Genomic DNA, 19,543 nt, shown 5'->3' on the forward strand with positions numbered 1-19,543 from the left:
TCTCAGAGCTGGCTTTGAATAAATCCTTGTTTCTTTTTCCTTTTTTTTTTTTTTTTTAACCGAAATAAATGGTCTGCTTAGATTTGGTCTGAAGCCAGCAAACAAACCTGAGAGTATGAACCTAAGTGGCAGGTGGAAGCTGGAGCCTGGTCAGGGCCAAGTTCCGAAAGACAGGGACCAGACCCATAATCTGGCATCCTTATGCACATCCACCTAGCATAGAGTGGACAATGGTGTTTGTTTGTGGAATAAACAGGCAAAAGGGGAATAGCCCACGTTGGCATCTCCATTCACACCTCTCATCACCTCACCCCTATGGGATCCTCTTTCAAATCACACATATTTTAGAAGTGAGACAACTTCAAATCATCATTTGATATCTCCTTTTTTGCTTAGCTCAGATTCGTACGCCAGCCTAGCTCTGGGAGATGAATTCAGGGAGTTGAATAATAAGCCCTAGGGCATGGGACACTTTGGGGTGGATGATCCTTGGTACAATCAGAGGAAAAGCTTGGAATGAGTTTACAGGAAGGAAGGGGAAAGTGGAGGAGTGGCTTACATAAGGATGCCTTTTAGCCTCTCTCCCCTTTGCCGTGAGGTTTATCTCCTTAAGGTGACTGCTTCTAGATGACTGCAGATCTTTCAGCCCCACTCTACTCACTTTCTGCTCTTGAGAGCTCAGTACTGCCTTCTCTCTCTCCTTCTTCCTGAGAAGACTGTGGAGATGGGCGGGGACATCTCAAAGGCTGTGTGGGGTTTACTTCCTTCCTTTACCTTGTCCTTCTCATTTGACCCCACCTCTTCCGCTGTTTCTTTTTATAGTTTGCCTTAAAATCTTCCCTATGTATCTCCCCTTCAACCTTGCTCATTTGCTTCTGCTTCTGTCCCATTTTTTCTAGTCTTAAGATTTGCTGGCACCTGCACTGGGGGAAGAACCACAGGCAGAGATGACAAACAGTAGCATGTCTGATGGTGAGTTTCAATAGTACCTTTCCTGCCCACTTCACTGGGCTGCAGTGTAACCAGAAGTATGGCGTGTCTCACACAGTGTCAGGTACTGAGTTGATCCAGTTTCCCTCTGCTGATCCTTTGGGGAAAGTGATTGATTTCATCACAGATTGAAGAGAGCAGTCATTTTATTGGTCACCTCCATTTTGAGAATCAGAAATGTCCCCAATTCTGAAATGGGGACTACAAATCTGCTGCATCGTGGACTGTGCCTTGACTCATGGCTCCCTCAAAATGTCTTAGGTGAGCAAATAACTTGTTTAGATTCAATGAATTGGAATGAGGAATGTCTGAAATTTCTTAGCCCACAAGTGGAGATAGGGAATCCATTCTTTGGGGCCAGTAATTTCTTCTAATATTCAGTGGATAGGCTGATATAAAGGATCAAATGCTGAATTATCATAAAGGAAGAGGAAGTGGAGGTGGAATATGTGGCATTAAGGCTGTATGAATCTGATTTCCCAGACTTCCTCTCTGAATGAGATCCCACACCTGGATGGGCATCGGCTATAAGCCTCTGAATTGATCAAAGTGATCCTACAAAGTCATATATTCTCTACCACGAAATTTCTGATCATGAACCCCTCTGATTAATGTGGGTCTGTGGTCCTTCTGAGAATCCATTGGAAGATGTGGATCTTTTCCCCACAAAAAGTACTAACACATATATTTTTTTCAATTGTTCTGTTACCATAGTGCTTTCAGATGAAAAAAACTGTAAGACTTCCTCTTTCTGGTCTCTTCCCCCACCTCTCACAAGGGTGCTAGATGTTAAGTAAAGTTCACTGGGTATTTTCCTCTAACCTTAGTGAGTTCTCTTTTTGCCTCTGGTCCCTTTCTAGCCGGGCTGTTGGCTGTGTCTAGCGTTCCTGGGAAGCTCTGGAAAGTAGTATGTTCTCCAGAAGATGGGAATGGTGTTCAGTTCTGCAACTGCTACTGCTGCCTCTCCTGGTGACTGGCATTCCAGGTACTTTCCATCAGTTGCCTGCCTGTGATTGTGCGCGGAAGGCACAGTCCGATGGGAAAGAGAACCTGGGATGTGGCTCAGCCTTGCCAGTGGGGTCCAGTCTCTCATTCTGGAGCGGGGCTGTGGTAAGGTTGGGGAGCCTGTGTTAGACTGGGGAAGCAGGATGTATGTCTTTTCCCAGAGGGGATGTGACAAAAACAGGACCTGGCGAGATGGGGAAGTACTATTCCTGATGGCGGGTGACGTGGGTAGTAAAAAAATTTACAGATATCTTATGTTTTAATCTTTTAGAGAAAGATATAACATTACCTCAGGGGAGGAAAAGATGGTTTTTGTATTTACTTTTATTTTGTGCTGTTTTTAGTCCTCAGTGGAGTGCTTTATGACTGTCCAGTACATACTGGGCAGAAGTGTGTTGTCAGAAGTTTGGGTGCTGAGAATTTTAACCTTCCCGTTACTATAGGAAGTTTTCATTCTGTGGCTGCTGACTTGCAGTGTTCTAGATAAGTGTTTTTGCACTTTAAATATAAGGAATCTGACACTTGCCACATTTTATTCAGACATGTGTTCCCTTAGGTGTTCTTTGATAGTCACTGTCTCAGAAACAGGTAAAAATTGTAGGAAAGAAAACTTGGAAAGCATTGTCCTATCTAAAGTCTCTGAATCACAGTCTGGGAAGAGGCTTAGGGTGCTTCAGTATCAAAGAAACTCCAAAATGTTTGACTGTTAAGCGTTAAGGTCCATTTCATGTGCCGCCAGCCTACTCTGGTTCCCCTTGTGTGCTGAGATATGGGACCACTGGGTTTTTTTCCTGTTACAGATGCCTAACATTCTTTCCTTATCCAGTACCTACAAGTCTTCCAGACCAGATGAGAAGAAAGATTTAAGTTTTTGCCTTTCTTGCTATTCCCCCAAATAAATACTCAGGTTGCCTTCCTTTAAAGAGCTTTAATGCCCAGCATGAAGAAGTTTCACAGCATCAAACATTTATGATGATTCGCAACTTTAGTAATCTTTAGAGGAACCTGATTAATTACTCGTATAGAGCCTCTTAGGGTGGCAGTTGTTTGGGTGTGGCCTGGTTCTGTGTCATTGCAGCACATTGTCTTCAGGGCCCCTTGTAACTGGGCTTTCTGGGGGATGACTGTACTCACAGGAAGTTAGTATGGCCTCTGGAATGGGTATTGATGTGAAGTATTAGTCTAACTGCTGGAAAAGCACAGCTGCCAGGAGAACTAGACTATTTTAAAACTCATTAGATATGTCAAAAACACCTTGATTATTCTCTGATTTTTCCTTTTCTGGTCATTTATTCTCCTTTGGTTGAAACATTCAGGTGATACCTAGTCATGTTAAACAAAGGGTTAGACACCTTGGCCTTTATCAAGGTTCCCCAGGCTGATACCCTCAATCTTTGACTTTGTGTGCTTTTTTTTTTTTTTTTTTGGTACCAGGTATTGAACTTGGGTCCTTGCGCTTGCGCAGCAGGTGGCAAAACCACTGAGCTAAATCCCTGGCCCTGTTAATCACATTCTGCCTAAACCTAATTTTGCTGTTTGCCTTGAAAGAAGTGTCTTCTCTCTTACTGCCGGGCCTGTGCACATGTCTCTCTGCCAGTCTGACCTCTGTCTCCAACTCTGTCTCTCTTAACATGCATCCCCTTGCTCACTCCACACCATCCACTCTGGCCTTCTTGTCACTGTTTAAATGTGGCTGACACACCCTGCCACAGAGCCTCTCCTCCAGCTCTTCCCCCTATCTGGGTCACCAGCTCCAGATATCTGCATGGCTTCTTCTCTCCTCCTTCAAGATGTGTCCTACTCATCACCTTGTAAATGACACCTACCCCTCCAACCCCTCCCTCTTATTCTGTTCTAGGCTTTCTCTTCTTCATAGCAGTTGTCACTTCCTAATGAAGAGGCAGTAGTATATTCTTTGAATCGATAGCATTGGTTTTGATTAGGTTATCATCATCCCTTTCTATAATTTAGAGTAATACAATAAAAATCAAGCATTAACTATGTCAGGCATTGTGCTAGATGTTTCGTATATTTCATTTAACTTTGATGAGAAATTTATGAGGTGATGACCAAATTCTCCTAAGAGCGCACAAACCTGCTTCCAAACAGTGTATGGTTATGCTTTTCAGAGACTAAGCCCAGAGAATCATGATAAAGACCAATGTGTGTAAACCCCTTTGTGTACAGATTATGTCTTTAGGTGGTCAACTGACCCCCAACCTATTACATTGTTCCTATTAACTACATTCTGGCTAAATTTAATTTTGCTGTTTGCCTTGACACTTCTTGTGTCATTTTCCTCATCCCTAGGCCTGAACATGCTTTTCTTTCTGCCTGGAATTCTCTATACCCTATGTTCTTCTTGCCTTTCCTTTTGGCTTCATGTGACTTCCTCCTGGAAACCCAAATATTATGATTTAGATTGAAAGTGTTCTCCTAAAGTCTCTTGTGTTTGGGAGGTGATTGCATCATGAAGGAGCTATACTCAGCAGTGGATCTGGGCTTATGTACATGTCTTGCTTTCTGCCAATCTGAGTGTGCTGTTAAAAGGTGGAGCCTGGTTGGAGGTAGGGGAGTGTGAGTGGGGAAAGTGTGTTTTTTGTTGCCAGCTCTTTCCTTCCCTCTCTGCTTCCTGGCTGCCATGGGTTGAGCAGCTTTTCCTCTGCCATGGCCCTCTGCCATCCTGTTTCTTCCTTGGAGCCAGCCGACAATGGACTGAAACTATGAGCCAAAACACATCTTTCTTCCTTTAAGTTGTAGGTGTCAGGCATTTTGTCCTAGTGACTAGAAAGTGGCTAATACACAGAGGGGCCCAATTATGGCTTGTGAATTGCTTGCTTGACTCAGTTTCCTTGAGCCCCATGAGGACAGGAACCACGTTCAGCTTTATGCTGCTGAAACTAGCACTGTGCCTGTAACACAGCATGTGCTTAACAGATGACTGTTAAATAAATGAATGAATCAATTCAAAGAACTTTCTTTTGGACTGTACATTCATATCTTCCTGGGGGTACAGGTCACTTTCTCCTCCATGGTGAGCAATGCTTTGTGAGGAAGTGTAAGAAGCACTCCCAGATCGCCTCTTTCCATGCTCCGTAGACTTGATTTTCTCAGCTCTGATTTCAAGGCCATGATTCAGGGTGTCCTCCTCTTCTAGGCATTTGCTGTCCCCACAGCACTTAGCAGGGTACAGTAGAAACAATATTATACAGGGAATCAGAAGAACTATGTTCTGAGTTCCATGCTGTGAGGGTTTTTTTATGAATCACAAAAACCTTTGAAGCCTCACCTTCCTTAACTCTGTTTTAGAATAATCGTTTCTTCAAGTTGTTATCAAGACAAAAGGAAATAAAGAATGTGAAAATGCAACAGTGACACACATACAAAACCTGAGACAGATAAAAGCATGGGATGAGCATGAATAACACTGAAATCCAAAGCTCTTGCCTGTGCCCCAGACCTGAAAGTTCTGTCTCATCAGAAGAGATGAACTCATCTCTCCCGGACTCTCAGACGCATTTACAAACTTCAGCTTATCCTCTTTGTTGTGCTCTCTACTGCTCTCTATCAAGCCACCACAACACTGTGGTTTAAAATAACAGCAATCATTGCTTTTGTCCATTAATCTGAATGCAGACTGTGCCCAGCACTTCTCACTCAGGGAATCCCATGTGCTTACAGCAGGATCGTGGTGGAGCCCAAGGTCATGTCAAAGCTTTTTTCACTCAAGTGGCTGGGGGCTACACTGAGGAAGACACTAACACCTACGTGCCTAGCATCACACTTCTGAAGCCTCTGAATGTGTCCCAAGGGAAACAGGCGAACACGGCATGGCCATTCCTTTCATACCTTTGCAAGTCACACTTCTGCATTCTGCTCATTGAGGCAGCCATCAAGCCCTATCCACTTTCAAGGGGAGGGGATTTCCCCTTGATGGGATGAGTATAAAAAATTAGCAGACTTTAAAACACTTCTGCAAACCTTCCTGTCCACCAGCATCCTGTTTGTCCACTGTTCCCTGGCTCAATACACACCATCTCCATTTGTCTAGTTGCTCAGGCCAGAATTCTAAGAGTTTCTATTCTTTGTCTATCACATCAAATGAATAAATTTATTAATACCACCTTCAAAAGTAAGGGCCGGGGATTTAGCTCAGTGGTTCCACCACCTGCCTCGCAAGCGCAAGGTTCTGAGTTCAATCCCTGGTGACAAAAAAACAAAAAAAAATAGCTCTGAACTACATCAAATTCCATCCACTCCCACTGCAATCTATCCCAGTCAAAGCTAACACTTTCTCTTATCACCAGTTATAATACTTACCTATCCTAGCTGCTCTTTCTTCTCCATTCTCTCAATCTAGCTTATTCTGCACACTGCCATTGATATACATTTTCTCCAGTGATTATCTGCCTATTGCACCTTTTTGTTTAAAACTTCTCCATAACTGCTATGTTGAATGAGAGAGCAGAAATCCCGAGTATGAAACTCCTACATCATAATATTTTCATCTCCAAGCCTTACCCAGTGTATGCTCCTTTTACCTCTTTAAATGAATCTTGCTTTTGATGTCTATGAAAATTTGATACTATTTTTTCTTTTACCCTCTGGCTGGAACACTCATTATTCCCAGTCCTCATCTTTCCCTGGCTTAATCCTACTTATACTAATTCCTACACACATTTCTATGCAGACATTTGTGACACCCAAACTTAAGTGATATGCCTCCATTTACATGCCTCTTTAGCATTCCATATTTTCCTTATCCTAACACTCATCAGCTGCAGTGGAATCCACGGACTGTCTCTATTCTTGGAGTGGAAACTCCTTAAAGGAAGGAGCTATCTCCATCCACATAGTAAGTGCTCACTGTAAGCTATTAAGATAAGTGAATAAATGAGTAAGTTGATGTACATATGTATATGTGTAATGGAGAGATGATAGCTAGATAGAGAGATGGTAGGAATAAGTTATGAGACATTTTTTTTCAGCCAAGTTGGGGTTTCAGAGTAGCTTTACTGGCCTCAATAAATTCTTTCTCCTATTTCCCACAATGACTACATCAAACCTTCACCCTTATCTTCACAGAAACCTTACCTCAACCCTCTTCCTCTTGGCAAAACACTCGCCTCTTTGTTTAAGAAGGAAATGGGAACTAGAGATAATTTGGCAGAAATCCCTTCAACGTCCTGTCCAGCATTTCCAGTTAGACACATCTATATCCCCAACTAGCCTTCTTCCTCTCTTTTCTCTCAGAGGTTGAGTTGTACTCTATCCTACTAAAATCTGTGCCTTCAATTTTGTGCTGAGCCCCACAAGTCCAGTGCCATCAGTTACCTCCCTTCTCTCTATGTCCTCCCCTCCAGTGGCTTCTTTCTCTCTCTTTAGTATCCACACTCCCCCCTTTTTCAGACAGGGCCTTGCTGCCCTTGGATTGGTTACATAACACAGGCAGGGCTTGATCTCATGACCTTCTTTTTTTCCCATTAAGTTTATTGGTACATGTTAGGTATAAAATACAGTTACATTCATCATTGGGATCTTGTACCGTTACATGAGTATCTTGGTTCTCATTTTTTCCTCTTCCCCTGCCCTCCCTTCACCCCCTCCACCCTTCCCTATTTGCAAAGACTTTGTTTCCATTTTTTTCCTTTTCTCTTATTTTTTCTTTTCCCTTCTTTCCTTTCCCCCACCCCTCCCACTTCCCCTACTCCTTTAGACCTTTTCTTCTTTTACACAATATCAATTATACACTTTTAAAAGTACAATATCAAAATTTAGATGACATTACCACAGATTTTACGGAATTTAAAAGGATATAGAAAGCATATTACACAAATCATTTTTGAAATAAATTTGACAACTTCTAAGAAGTACCTTGGAAGACAAATTAATGAAACTAACTCTGGAGGAAATATAAAATTTGAATAGCACTTATTGAAGAAAGTATATTCCTAACTTGAAAACCTACCTATATGACAACAACAGGCTCATATACATTTTAACTGATGAATTATATCAAACATTTAAAGCAGAAGAAAGAAGGAAAACTTCTCCCCTCATTTTAGGAACTCAACATTGTGCTAATCCTAAAACTGGATAAAGATAATAGAAGAAAAATGTATGAACATAGATAAAATTTGTTTAACAAAACAAACTGTTAGAAGTCAGATCTGGCAGGATGTAGAAAGTGGTTTTATTATAGGGATGGCAGTGTTGGTTCAGCATTGGAAGATCCACCCCCAAAAGTCATCATTTTAACAGAGGAAAGGAGAAAGCCATATGATCCTGTCACTAGTTGGAGAAAAAGTATTGGACTAAATTCTACAGCTGTTCATGGTAAAAACTATCAGAAAACTAGAAGTAGAACAGAAACTTCTCAACAGATTAAAGACATCTACTCCATACTTCTAGCAACAATGCTTTATATGAATGGAGAAGATACAATGCTTTCTCCTTAAGGTGGGGAACAAGGGCAGATATGCCTACACTTCATTAGTCCATTAAACTTTAAAACATAGGCCCAAACCAAAATAGTCTGGCAATAAAAAGAAACAATTAGCATACGATTGGCAAGGTAGAAGTAAAATCTTTATATGTAGATGAAATGCTCATCTACAGAGAAAATACTAAGAAGTCTCTAGGAGCCCCTAGAACTTGTATTTGAATTTAGCAAGACTAGAAAACACAAGGTATATATAAAAATTCAGGTCTATGTATGCTTGCTATAAATGAAGAATTGGATATTGATATTTAAAAGCTATGTAGGAGTACAACAGTGTCGGAAGGTATTTATTGCCTCATTTTAAGACTTCCTCTAAAGCTACAATAATCAAGGCAGTGTTGGCATAAGGAAAGGCATATAGGTCAATGGAATAGAACAGAGAATCCAGAAATAGAACCACACATATATGCTCCAATGAGTTTTTGAAAGATTATTTAACATTAACATTTTATAGAACATAAACTCAATTCAAGAGCAGAGGAAAAGATAGTGTTTTCAGCAAATGGTACTAGAACACCTGTTATACATAATGTAAAAAATTAACTTCAACCCTTTATTTCCATACATAAAAATAACTTGAAAGTATCTATGAACCTAAATATGAAAGCCTGAAACTATAAAACTTTAAGAAGAAATTATAAGGAAAAATGTTCATGAATTTAGGGTAGGCAAGAATTTCCTAGGATACAAAAAACATGATGCATAAAAGAAAAACATTGATAAATGAGATTTCACCAAAATTTAGAACTTTAAATGACATCATTAAGAAAATGAAAAGTAGTCCTTCAACAGACCGTATTTATAATACATATAACCTATGACCAGAATATATAAGGAACTCTTACAGCTCATTAATAGACAACCCAATTAAAAAGTAGACACAAGAAGATAATAAATAGCCAGTATAGCACAAGGAAAGGGATGCAACACTAGAATCAGAAAAATACTAATCAGTACAATAACAAGATCATATTATACACTCATTAGGGAGATTAAGTTAAAAGTTTTACAAGAACAAATGTCAGCTTAGGTGTGAACCAGTTAGAACTGTCTAATACTGCTAATGTGAACGTAAAATGACAAAACCATTTTGGAAAACAATATAGAAATTTCTTGTATTACTGTTAAGAACCAACAGTTCTGTTCTTAAGTTTTTACTTAAGAGGAATGAAAACACATGTTCACAATAGATTTGTATATACAAGTTGATTATCGCTTATCTGAAATTCTTGGAACCAGAAGTGTTTCAGATTTGGGTTTGAAATCCACTTGATCTGCAAAGAAGATAGCTACTCCTGCTTTTGCGGGGGGAGGGGGGGGTGGTTCCTGTAACACAGAGTATTGTTTTCCACCCTTTAACTTTCAGTCTATGAGTTTCCTTTTGAATTAAATATGTTTCTTCCATGCAGCATATTGTTGGATCTTGCTTCTTGACCCATTCTGCCAGTCTATTTCTTTTGATTGGTGAATTGAGACCATCACTATTGATGGTTCTAACTGATACGTATTGACTTATCATTGTCATGACTTTTTCTTTTCGTTGGATTTTCCCTCCCCCTTTGCATTTAATTTCTTGTTGCACCCAATGGATTCATTCTGCTGGGCATCCTGGGGATGTGATCCTCATTGTCTTTTCCTAGGATTTTGTCTAAAATTTTTTGGAGTGCTGGTTTGGTAGTAATGAAGTTCCTAAGGTGCTCTTTGTCATGAAAGTATCTTATTTCTCCATCCATTTTGAAAGATAGTTTTGGAGGGTACATCAGTCTGGGTTGGAGACTGTTTTCCTTTAGGGCTTGGAATACACCACTCCAAGCTCTTCTTGTGTTGAGGGTTTGCATTGAGAAGTCTGCTGTGATTCTGATGGGCTTTCCTTTGTATGTGATTTGTTTCTTTTCTCTAACTTCTTGTAGAATTTTGTTCTTCTGTTGGGTTTCTGGAATCTTAACTATTATATGCCTATGTGTAGATGTTTTTTGATCATGGCTAGTTGGAGACCTATATGCCTCACTTATCTGTATGTCAAGTTCTTTTCCCCTGCTTGGGAAGTTTTCTGCCATCACTTCTGTGAACAGTTTTTTTTATGTCTTCTGCACTCTCTCCTGTTTCTTCACTGACTCTGATCAGTCTTATGTTATTTTTCTTTGCATCATCAAGCAGCTGCTGGATTGATTTCTAGTGGTCCCTTATAATTTTTTTTTTTTTTTTTTTTGGTACTGGGGATTGAACTCTGGTCCTTGCGCTTGTGAGGCAGGTGGCCAAACCACTGAGCTAAATCCCCGGCCCTTCCCTTACAATTTTAAAGCAATTTTTCTTTTCCTGGTCATTAATTGCAATCTTATCTTCTATATCTGAAATTCTGTCCTCACATTGGCTCATTCTGCTGCATAAGCTTTCAATGGAGTTTTTAATCTCCTAGAAATCTGTTTGCATTTGTTTTCTGGAGTCCATTTGTATCCTATATTGGAATTCCATCATGTTCCTCAGCTCCTCTATTTTTTTTATCTGTGTCCACTCTAGATTTATTTATCATCTCTTGTGCTATGGGCACAATCTCTGCTGTTACTCTGAGAAATTATTTCTGATTTCATTTTTTCCAGATCCTGTTTTGTTGCCAGTTCAGGGAGTCCAGGTGGTTGAGTATCATAGTGTTCCATCTTGTTTCCCTTTGGGGTTGCTTTTGGTGATTTGGAAGTCTAGCTTTGAGACTTGTTTACGTGTCTTCTCATTTCCACGGGGGGGGGGGGGGTGGTGGTGGTTGTTGTTGGCACCCATGTGGCTCACCTCATCTGCCCTGGGAGGGGTGGTGGTATGGCAGCCCAAAAGCCTCCTCCTTGGTGCTGGGAGCAGCTCACCTCCTCTGCACTGGGAGGGGTGGTGGTATGGTGGGCCGGAAGCCTCCTCCTGGGCACTGGGAGCAGCTCACTTCCTCTACAATGGGTGATCTCATGATCTTCTTGCCTCAGCCTCCCAAGTACTGGGATTATAGACATGAACCACCATGCCCAGGTCCTTCCATGCCCATTTACATAATGCTCTATCATCCTCCTTCCCACTCTTTCCTTCAGTACTGGGGATTGAACCCAGGGCCTTCACACTGAGCTACTTCTCCAGGCTTTTTTTTTTTAAATTTTGAGACAGTGCTGGGATAACTGAAATATCTTGAAAGAATGGTTTATTCTGTTGTCTCTTCTTCCTTACCTTCAGATTTCATTGCAATATTGCCTACTAAACTCATTATATTTCCTATCTCAGGAAATAGCACCCTGTTTATCACCCAAGATGCAAATCTCAAGTCTTGATATCTATTTCCAAATTACTTTTTTTTTAGTAGTGGTGGTAGTACTACAGATTAAACTCAGAGTCTTTACACTGCGCTATATCTTCAGCTCTTTATTTTTTACTTTAGTTTATTTTTTTTATTTTGAGATGTCTCAATACATTAAATTGCCCAGGCCAGCCTTGAACTTGTGATACTCCTACCTCAGCCTCACAAGTGGCAGTGAATACAGGTGTGTGCCACTGCACTCAGCTAAAATTAATTCTTAAAAGTTTTTGAAGTTTTGTTAAATTTCTGGCTTCATCAGAGAGCTCCAGGTAACTCTACATCAGTATTTTTAAGATTCACCTCCTTAAAAAAAAAAAAGATTCACCTCCTATTTTTCTTTAAGAGTTATACTAGAAACCTATTTCTAGAGTAATCAGAATTTCCTTTTTGGAGCCTCTTTCTCTTTCTGGGGTTGTCTCTATGGTATGAAATTATAGTTTCTTCTGAAATGAATTTTGTTTTTCCTTTTATAATTCTGAAATATGGGTGAGCATAGACAAGGTCTGCTCCTGTTTTTATTCTAAGATACAAGTAAACACTGTTACTTTATCCTAAGCATCCAGACACATCATCAATTGCTTAGTTCTGTTATAATTAACTCAAAATAGTAGTTTCTTTTAAGGCTGCTTCATCTACCTTATAAAAGATGAAATGATCAGTAAAGCAAACCAAGACTTCATCAAAAAAATTAACCACTTCCTTATTTCTCAGTAAGAAGTCAATTACTAGATCAGCCTTTTTTAGAATTGCTACACCCAAGTGGCTAAAGACAGAGGGAAGATACCATGTCCTGCACACACACTAGCATCTGAACATTCATATCATTCTGAAATGGTCCTTCCCACACTTGCCTCTGTCATCAGACTGAGAGCAGTGCCATCTCTGGAGCTTGTGTCTGAGACTTTTGGTGATATGAAAAAGATTTCCTAGGCTAATAGTTCTTAATCAGGGAGGGGGTGGGGGAACTTCATCCCTCAGGAAACATTTCGTAGCAGCCAGAGATATTTTCCATTGTCGCAGTTGGAGAAGTGCTACTGGCATTTGGTGGGCAGAGCCCAGCGATGCTGTTAAAGTATTTGGCCCCAAATGTTAATAGTGCCAAGATTGAAAAACACTGATCTCACCGAATCACCCTGCTGCAGACAGGCAGGTCTGCCCACACCCTACCGAGGTCCCCAGTCGTGCGGAACACACCGAATCACCCTGCTGTAGACAGGCAGTCACTTGATTCCACACTGCAAAGACGCAGAGGACACCAGACCACCAGACCAAGGTACTGAGTCCCACTGTTCCCGGCCCAGAAAGAGGGGCTTCTGAGCCGTCGTCCCACTGCTCCTGGTCCAGAGGACAGGGCTTCCCGGTCACCATCCCTCCCACTGCTCCCAGCCCAGAGGAAAGGGCTTTTGGGCCACCTTCTGTCCCTCTGCTCCTAGCCCAGAGGAAGGGGCTTCCAGGCCACCATGCCTCCCACCCCTCCCAGCCCAGAGGGAGGGGCTTCTGAGCCACCATCCCACTGCTCCTTGTCCAGAGGAAGGGGTTTCCCGGCCACCATCCCTCCGGCTGCTCCTAGCCCATAGGAAAGGGCTTTTGGGTCACCATCCCTACCGCTGCTCCAGGCCCCTGTCCCACCTCACCCAGCTCAGAGGAGGTAATCCGTGCAGGCACTAACAGCCCCCCGCCCCAGTCGAAATGAGAAAACACATAAATAAGTCTCAAAACCAGACTTCCAGATCACCTACAGCAACCCCAAAGGGAAATGAGATGGAACACTCTGTTACTCAACCACCTGGACCCACTGAACTGGCAACAAAAGGGGATCTGGAAAAAATGAAATCAGAAATAATTTCTCACATAACAGGAGAAATTGTGCCCCTAGTGCAAGACATGATTAATAAATCTAGAGAGGAGCTCAGGAACATGATGGAATCCCAACATAAGAAACAAATGGAATCCATAAAACAGATGCAAATAGATTTCCAGGACATGAAAAACTCCATTGAAAGTCTACACAGCAGAATGAGCCAATGTGAGGACAGAATTTCAGATATAGAAGGTAAGATTGCAATTAGTGACCAGGAAAAGAAAAATTGCTTCAAAATTATAAGGGAACATGAGAAATCAATCCAGCAGCTGCTAGATGATGCAAAGAAGAATAACATAAGACTGATTGGGCTCAATGAAGAAACAGAAGAGAGTGCAGATGACATAAAAAGTCTCTTCACAGAAATAATGGCAGAAAACTTCCCAAGCAGGGGAAAAGAGCTTGACATACAGATAAGTGAGGCATATAGGACTCCAAATAGCCTTGATCAAAAAAAATCTACACCTAGGCATGTAATTGTTTAGATTCCAGAAACACAACAGAAGAACAAAGTTCTCCAAACAGTGAGAGAAAAGAAACAAATCACATACAAAGGAAAGCCCATCAGAATCACAGCAGACTTCTCAACACAAAGCATCAAGGCAAGAAGAGCTTGCAGTGACATATTCCAAGCCCTAAAAGAAAACAGCCTCCAACCCAGATTAATGTACCCTGCAAAACTATCTTTCAAAATGGATGGAGAAATAAGATACTTTCATGACAAAGAGCTCCTTAGGAACTTTGTGAATACCAAACCAGCACTCCAAAGAATTTTACACAATATCCTAGGAACAGACATTGAGGATCACAACCCCAGGAAGCAAAGCAGAATGAACCCATCTGGCATGACAAGAAATTAAATGTAAAGGGGGAGAACCCAACTAAAAGAAAAAGTCATGGCAATGACAAGTCAATACATTTCAGTTATAACCGTCAACATTAATGGTCTCAATTCACCAATCAAAAGAAATAGACTGGCAGAATGGGTCAAGAAGCAAAATCCAACAATATGCTGCATACAAGAAACACACTTAATTCAAAAGGAAACTCATAGACTGAAAGTGAAAGGGTGGAAAACAATACTCTATGGGACAGGAACCCGAAAAAAAGCAGGAGTAGCTATCCTCTTTGCAGATCAAGTAGATTTCAAACCAACACTAATTAAGAGAGATGAAGAAGGACACTACATCCTTGTAAAGGGAACAATCCAAGAGGAAGAGATGACAATCATAAATATCTATGCACCAAACACTAGTGCACCCAACTATATAAAACAAATACTAATGGACATGAAAAGCCATATATGCACTAATACAATTGTAGTGGGGGACCTCAACACCCCACTGTCACAAATAGATAGATCAACTAGACTAAAAATAAGTAATGAAATACTAGAACTCAATCGAATTCTTGAACAAATGAACTTAACCGATGTTTACAGAGTCTTCCACCCCACAAAATCACAATACACATTCTTCTCAGCTGCACATGGGTCATTCTCCAAAATAGACCACATACTCACACATAGAACATGTTTAAGTAAGTGCAAAGGAATTTAAGTTATCCCCTGTATATTATCAGACCATAGTGGGATGAAATTGGAGATCCATAGCAAAAGAAACTCAAAAAATTTCATAAACATGTGGAAATTGAACAACACACTTCTGAATAACCAGTGGGTCACAGAGGAAATTAAAGAAGAAATCAGACACTTCCTTCAATTAAATGACAATGACAATACAACATATCGGAATCTATAGGACACAATGAAAGCAGTCTTACGAGGGAAATTCATAGCAGTGAATATGCATATTAGGAAAACAGAACGAGACCAATTAAACAACCTGATGCTGAACCTCAAGCTTCTAGAAAAAGAAGAGCAGGACAACCCCAAAGCTCATACAAGGGAGGAAATTATAAAGATCAGAGGAGAAATCAATGCAGTGGAGACTAAGAGAACAATACAAAAAATCAATGAAGCCAAGAGTTGGTTCTTTGAAAGAATCAACATAATTGACAAACCTTTAACCAATCTTGTCAGAAAAAGGAAAGAAAAGGCCCAAATCCATGCAATTAGGAATGAAAAGGGTGAAATTACAACAGACCCAGCAGAAATCCAGAGGATCATCAATACCTACTTCCAGAACCTATACGCCAATAAGATGGACAACACGGAAGAAATGGACAGATTCCTGGATACATATGAATTACCAAAGTTGAAAAAGAAGACCTAAAAATTCTGAACAACCCAATATCAACCAATGAAATTGAAAATGTAATTAAAAACTTACCAACCAAGAAAAATCCGGGCCCTGATGGCTTCACTGCTGAATTCTACAAGACATTTGGAGAGGAACTGCTGCCACTACTGTTTAAACTCTTCAATGAAATTGAAAGGGAAGCAATACTCCCAAATTCATTCATGGAAGCAAGCATCACCTTGATCCCCAAAGCAGAGAAAGACCCAACTGAAAAAGAGAACTATAGGCCAATCTTACTAATGAACATAGATGCAAAAATCCTTAATAAGATACTGGCAAACAGAATGCAGAAGATCATCAAGAAGATCATACACCCTGAGCAAGTGGGATTCATCCCATGGATGCAGGGATGGTTCAATATATGAAAATCAATTAATGTAATACACTATTTCAATAGAGCCAAGGACAAAAACCATATGATTATCCCCATAGATGCAGAAAAAGCATTTGACAAAATCCAACATGCATTTATGATAAAAACCCTACAAAAAATTGGAATAGATGGTCTCTACCTCAAACTGATAAAAGCCATCTAGGAAAAACCAACAGCCAATATCATACTAAACAGTCAAAAACTGAAATCCTTCACACTAAAATCAGGAACAAGACAAGGATGTCCACTATCACCACTCTTGTTCTCTTGTTCAATATAGTTCTGGAAACATTAGCCACAGCAATTAGACAAGAGAAAGAAATAAAAGGAATAAAGATAGGTAATGAAGAAGTCAAATTGTCATTATTTGCAGATGACATGATACTCTATATAGAAGACCCCAAGAACTCCACCAAAAGTCTTCTAGACTTAATAACCAAATTCAGTCAAGTAGCTGGTTACAAGGTCAACACACAAAAATCAATAGCTTTCCTCTACACCAGTGACAGACTCACTGAGAGAGAAATAGGGAAAATAATTCCTTTCACAATAGCATCCAAAAAACTGAAATACCTAGGAATCATCCTAACGAAAGAAATCAAAGACCTCTTCTCTGAAAACTATGGCACTCTGAAAAGAGAGATTGAAGATGATATCAGAAAATGGACAGACATCCCCTGCTCCTGGGTAGGAAGGATTAATATAGTGAAAATGGCCATACTTCCAAAACTGCTATATAGATTTAATGCAATTCCAATTGAGATCCCAGCAGCATACTTCATAGACCTAGAAAAAACAATCCAAAAATTCATTTGGAACAAGAAGAGACCCAGAATAGCAAAAGCAATTCTAGGTAACAGAGACATGGCAGAGGGTATCACAATCCCCAACTTGCAACTCTACTACAAAGCTACTGTGATAAAAACAGCATGGTACTGGCAAAGAAACAGACCTGAGGACCAGTGGAACAGATTAGAAGATGCACAAACAATGCCAGACACACTCAGCCATCTCATCTTCAACAAAGGAGCCAAACACCCTCACTGGAGGAAAGATAGCCTCTATAATAAATGGTGCTGGAAAAATTGGGCTTCAACTTACCAAAGATTAAAACTAGACCTATATCTCTCACCATGCACTAAACTAAAATCAAAATGGATTAAAGATCTAAATATTAAAATAGAAACTCTGAACCAGTTGGAACAGAGGTTAGGTAGAACCCTTGAAGACATCGGTGTAGGAACAGGTTTTATGAACAAAACCTCAGTTGCCCGTGAACTAGCACAATCAACAAGTGGGATCTCTTTTTATTAAAAGGCTTCTGCACAGCAAGAGAAACCACCAGCAGTGTGAAGAGACAACCCACAATGTGGGAAAAAATATTCACCTGCTTTTCCTCAGACAAAGGTCTACTATCTCGAATCTATAAAGAACTTAAAAAGATCAGACCTCCCAAATTTAAAGACCCAATCCAAAAATGGGCATCTGAAACGAACAGACATTTCTCAGACAAAGAAGTAGAAATAGCAAATAAATACATGAAAAAATGTTCAACATCACTGGTCATTTGAGAGATGCAAATGGAAACAACACTGAGATTCCACTTCACTCCAGAAAGAATGGCTGCTATCATGAAATCAACCAATAACAAATGCTGGCGGGGCTGTGGGGAAAGAGGAACTCTGCTCCACTGCTGGTGGGAGTGTAGACTGGTGCAAGCACTGTGGAAATCAGTATGGAGATACCTCAAAGAACTAGGACTGGAAGTCCCATTTGACCCCGCTATTCCACTGCTGGGGATCTTCCCCAAAGAATTAAAAGAATCATACCACAGTGATATATGTGCACCCATGTTCATAGCAGCCCAGTTTGTAATAGCTAAAACTTGGAAACAGCCCAAACGCCCATCAACTGGAGCCTGGATAAAGAAAATGTGGTTTTTTAATAAAATGGAGTACTACTCAGCCATAAAAAATGAGAAATTAGAGACATTTATAGCTAAGTGGATGCACATTGAGGTGATACTCTTAAGTGAAATAAATAGGACACACATGTGTAAATACCGAATAGTTTCTCTGGTGTGAGAAACTGAAAGTGTAAATAAGGACTAAATGTATAACAGGCAATGTGAAATAGGAAGAAAAGGGGCAAAGGGGAAGGAAGTGGGAGGGCTAGGGGAAAGGATAGAAGGGAATGGGATTAATATGAGAAAATGGAAAAATAGGAACAAAATCTTTGTAAATAGGGAGGAATGGAGGGGTTGAAGGAAGGGCTGGGCATGGTGAAAAATAAGAACCAAGAGAGACTATGTAAGGGTGCAAATTTCCAATGATGAATGTCATTATATTGTATACCTAAAATGTACCAATGAATAGAATGAAAAATTGATAATGCAAAATAGGAAGAAAAGGTCCAAAGGGGTAGGGGTAGTGGGAGGGTCAGGGGAAAGGAAAGAAGGGAAAGGAAAAATGTTGAGAAATGGAAAAAATGGAAATAAAGTCTTTGTAAATAGGGAAAGGTGGAGGGCGTGAAGGGAGGACTAGGAATGGGGAAAAAATAAGAAGCAAGATGCATTATATAAAGGTACAATTTCCAATGAGAAATGTAATTGTGTTGCATACCTACAATATACCAATAAAAGAATTTAATGCAAAAAAAAAAAAAAAAAGAAAAACACTGATTTGAGCTGCTGCTTTTTTTTTCCCTTCAATATCGGAGATTGAACCCAGGGCCTTCACACTGAGCTACTTCTCCAGCCCTTTTTAAAAATTTTATTTTATTTTTAATTTTTATTTTAATTTTTTTTTTAATTTTTAGTGCTGGGATAACAGGCATGTGGCTACCCGTTATGATCATTTCTTTCAATTCACATGCAAAAAAGAATAAGGGTCAGTCTGGAATATAAATCTAGAGATTTTTAAATCCCAGAGAGAATGACCTCCTAGGCTGTCTGCTCCAAGAAGTCAGACACTCTATCTGCATTGCTGACATCAGAATCTAGACAGTGCTAGGCCTGTTATGGTTATGCAATATTTACTGAACATTTTCTTCCTATACCACATCTTTTTTATCCATTCATCTGTTAATGGGCATTTGGGCTATTTCTAGAGTTTAGCTATTACAAACTGTGCTGCTATAAACATGAGTGTACACATATCACTTTGGTATGATGCTTTTAATTCTTTTGCTACAACACTGGCAAGGGTTCCTTTTTCCTCACAGTTCC

General features: G+C 40.1%; 1 protein-coding gene across 2 annotated transcripts in view; it reads left to right on the top strand.

Moving 5' to 3' along the window:
• Nucleotides 1–847: 847 nt before the first annotated feature.
• Nucleotides 848–19,543, top strand: part of Cd48 (CD48 molecule) — a 35,034-nt gene continuing 16,338 nt past the window's right edge. The window contains exons 1-2 of one of the 2 annotated variants that reach the window (XM_021239834.2): nucleotides 848–972; nucleotides 1,851–1,975. In XM_021239834.2, the coding sequence (XP_021095493.1) occupies nucleotides 1,900–1,975 (76 nt within the window). In that variant the 5' untranslated portion in view covers nucleotides 848–972; nucleotides 1,851–1,899. Of the gene's footprint in view, nucleotides 973–1,232; nucleotides 1,252–1,850; nucleotides 1,976–19,543 lie in introns of those variants that run through there. The other variant, XM_087190930.1, reaches the window with a different exon arrangement.

The sequence above is a fragment of the Heterocephalus glaber genome, unplaced genomic scaffold, assembly GCF_053883595.1.
Source record: "Heterocephalus glaber isolate CG9 unplaced genomic scaffold, H.glaber_assembly_v1.0 deba00001561, whole genome shotgun sequence".
Classification (NCBI taxonomy): Eukaryota; Metazoa; Chordata; class Mammalia; order Rodentia; family Bathyergidae; genus Heterocephalus; species Heterocephalus glaber.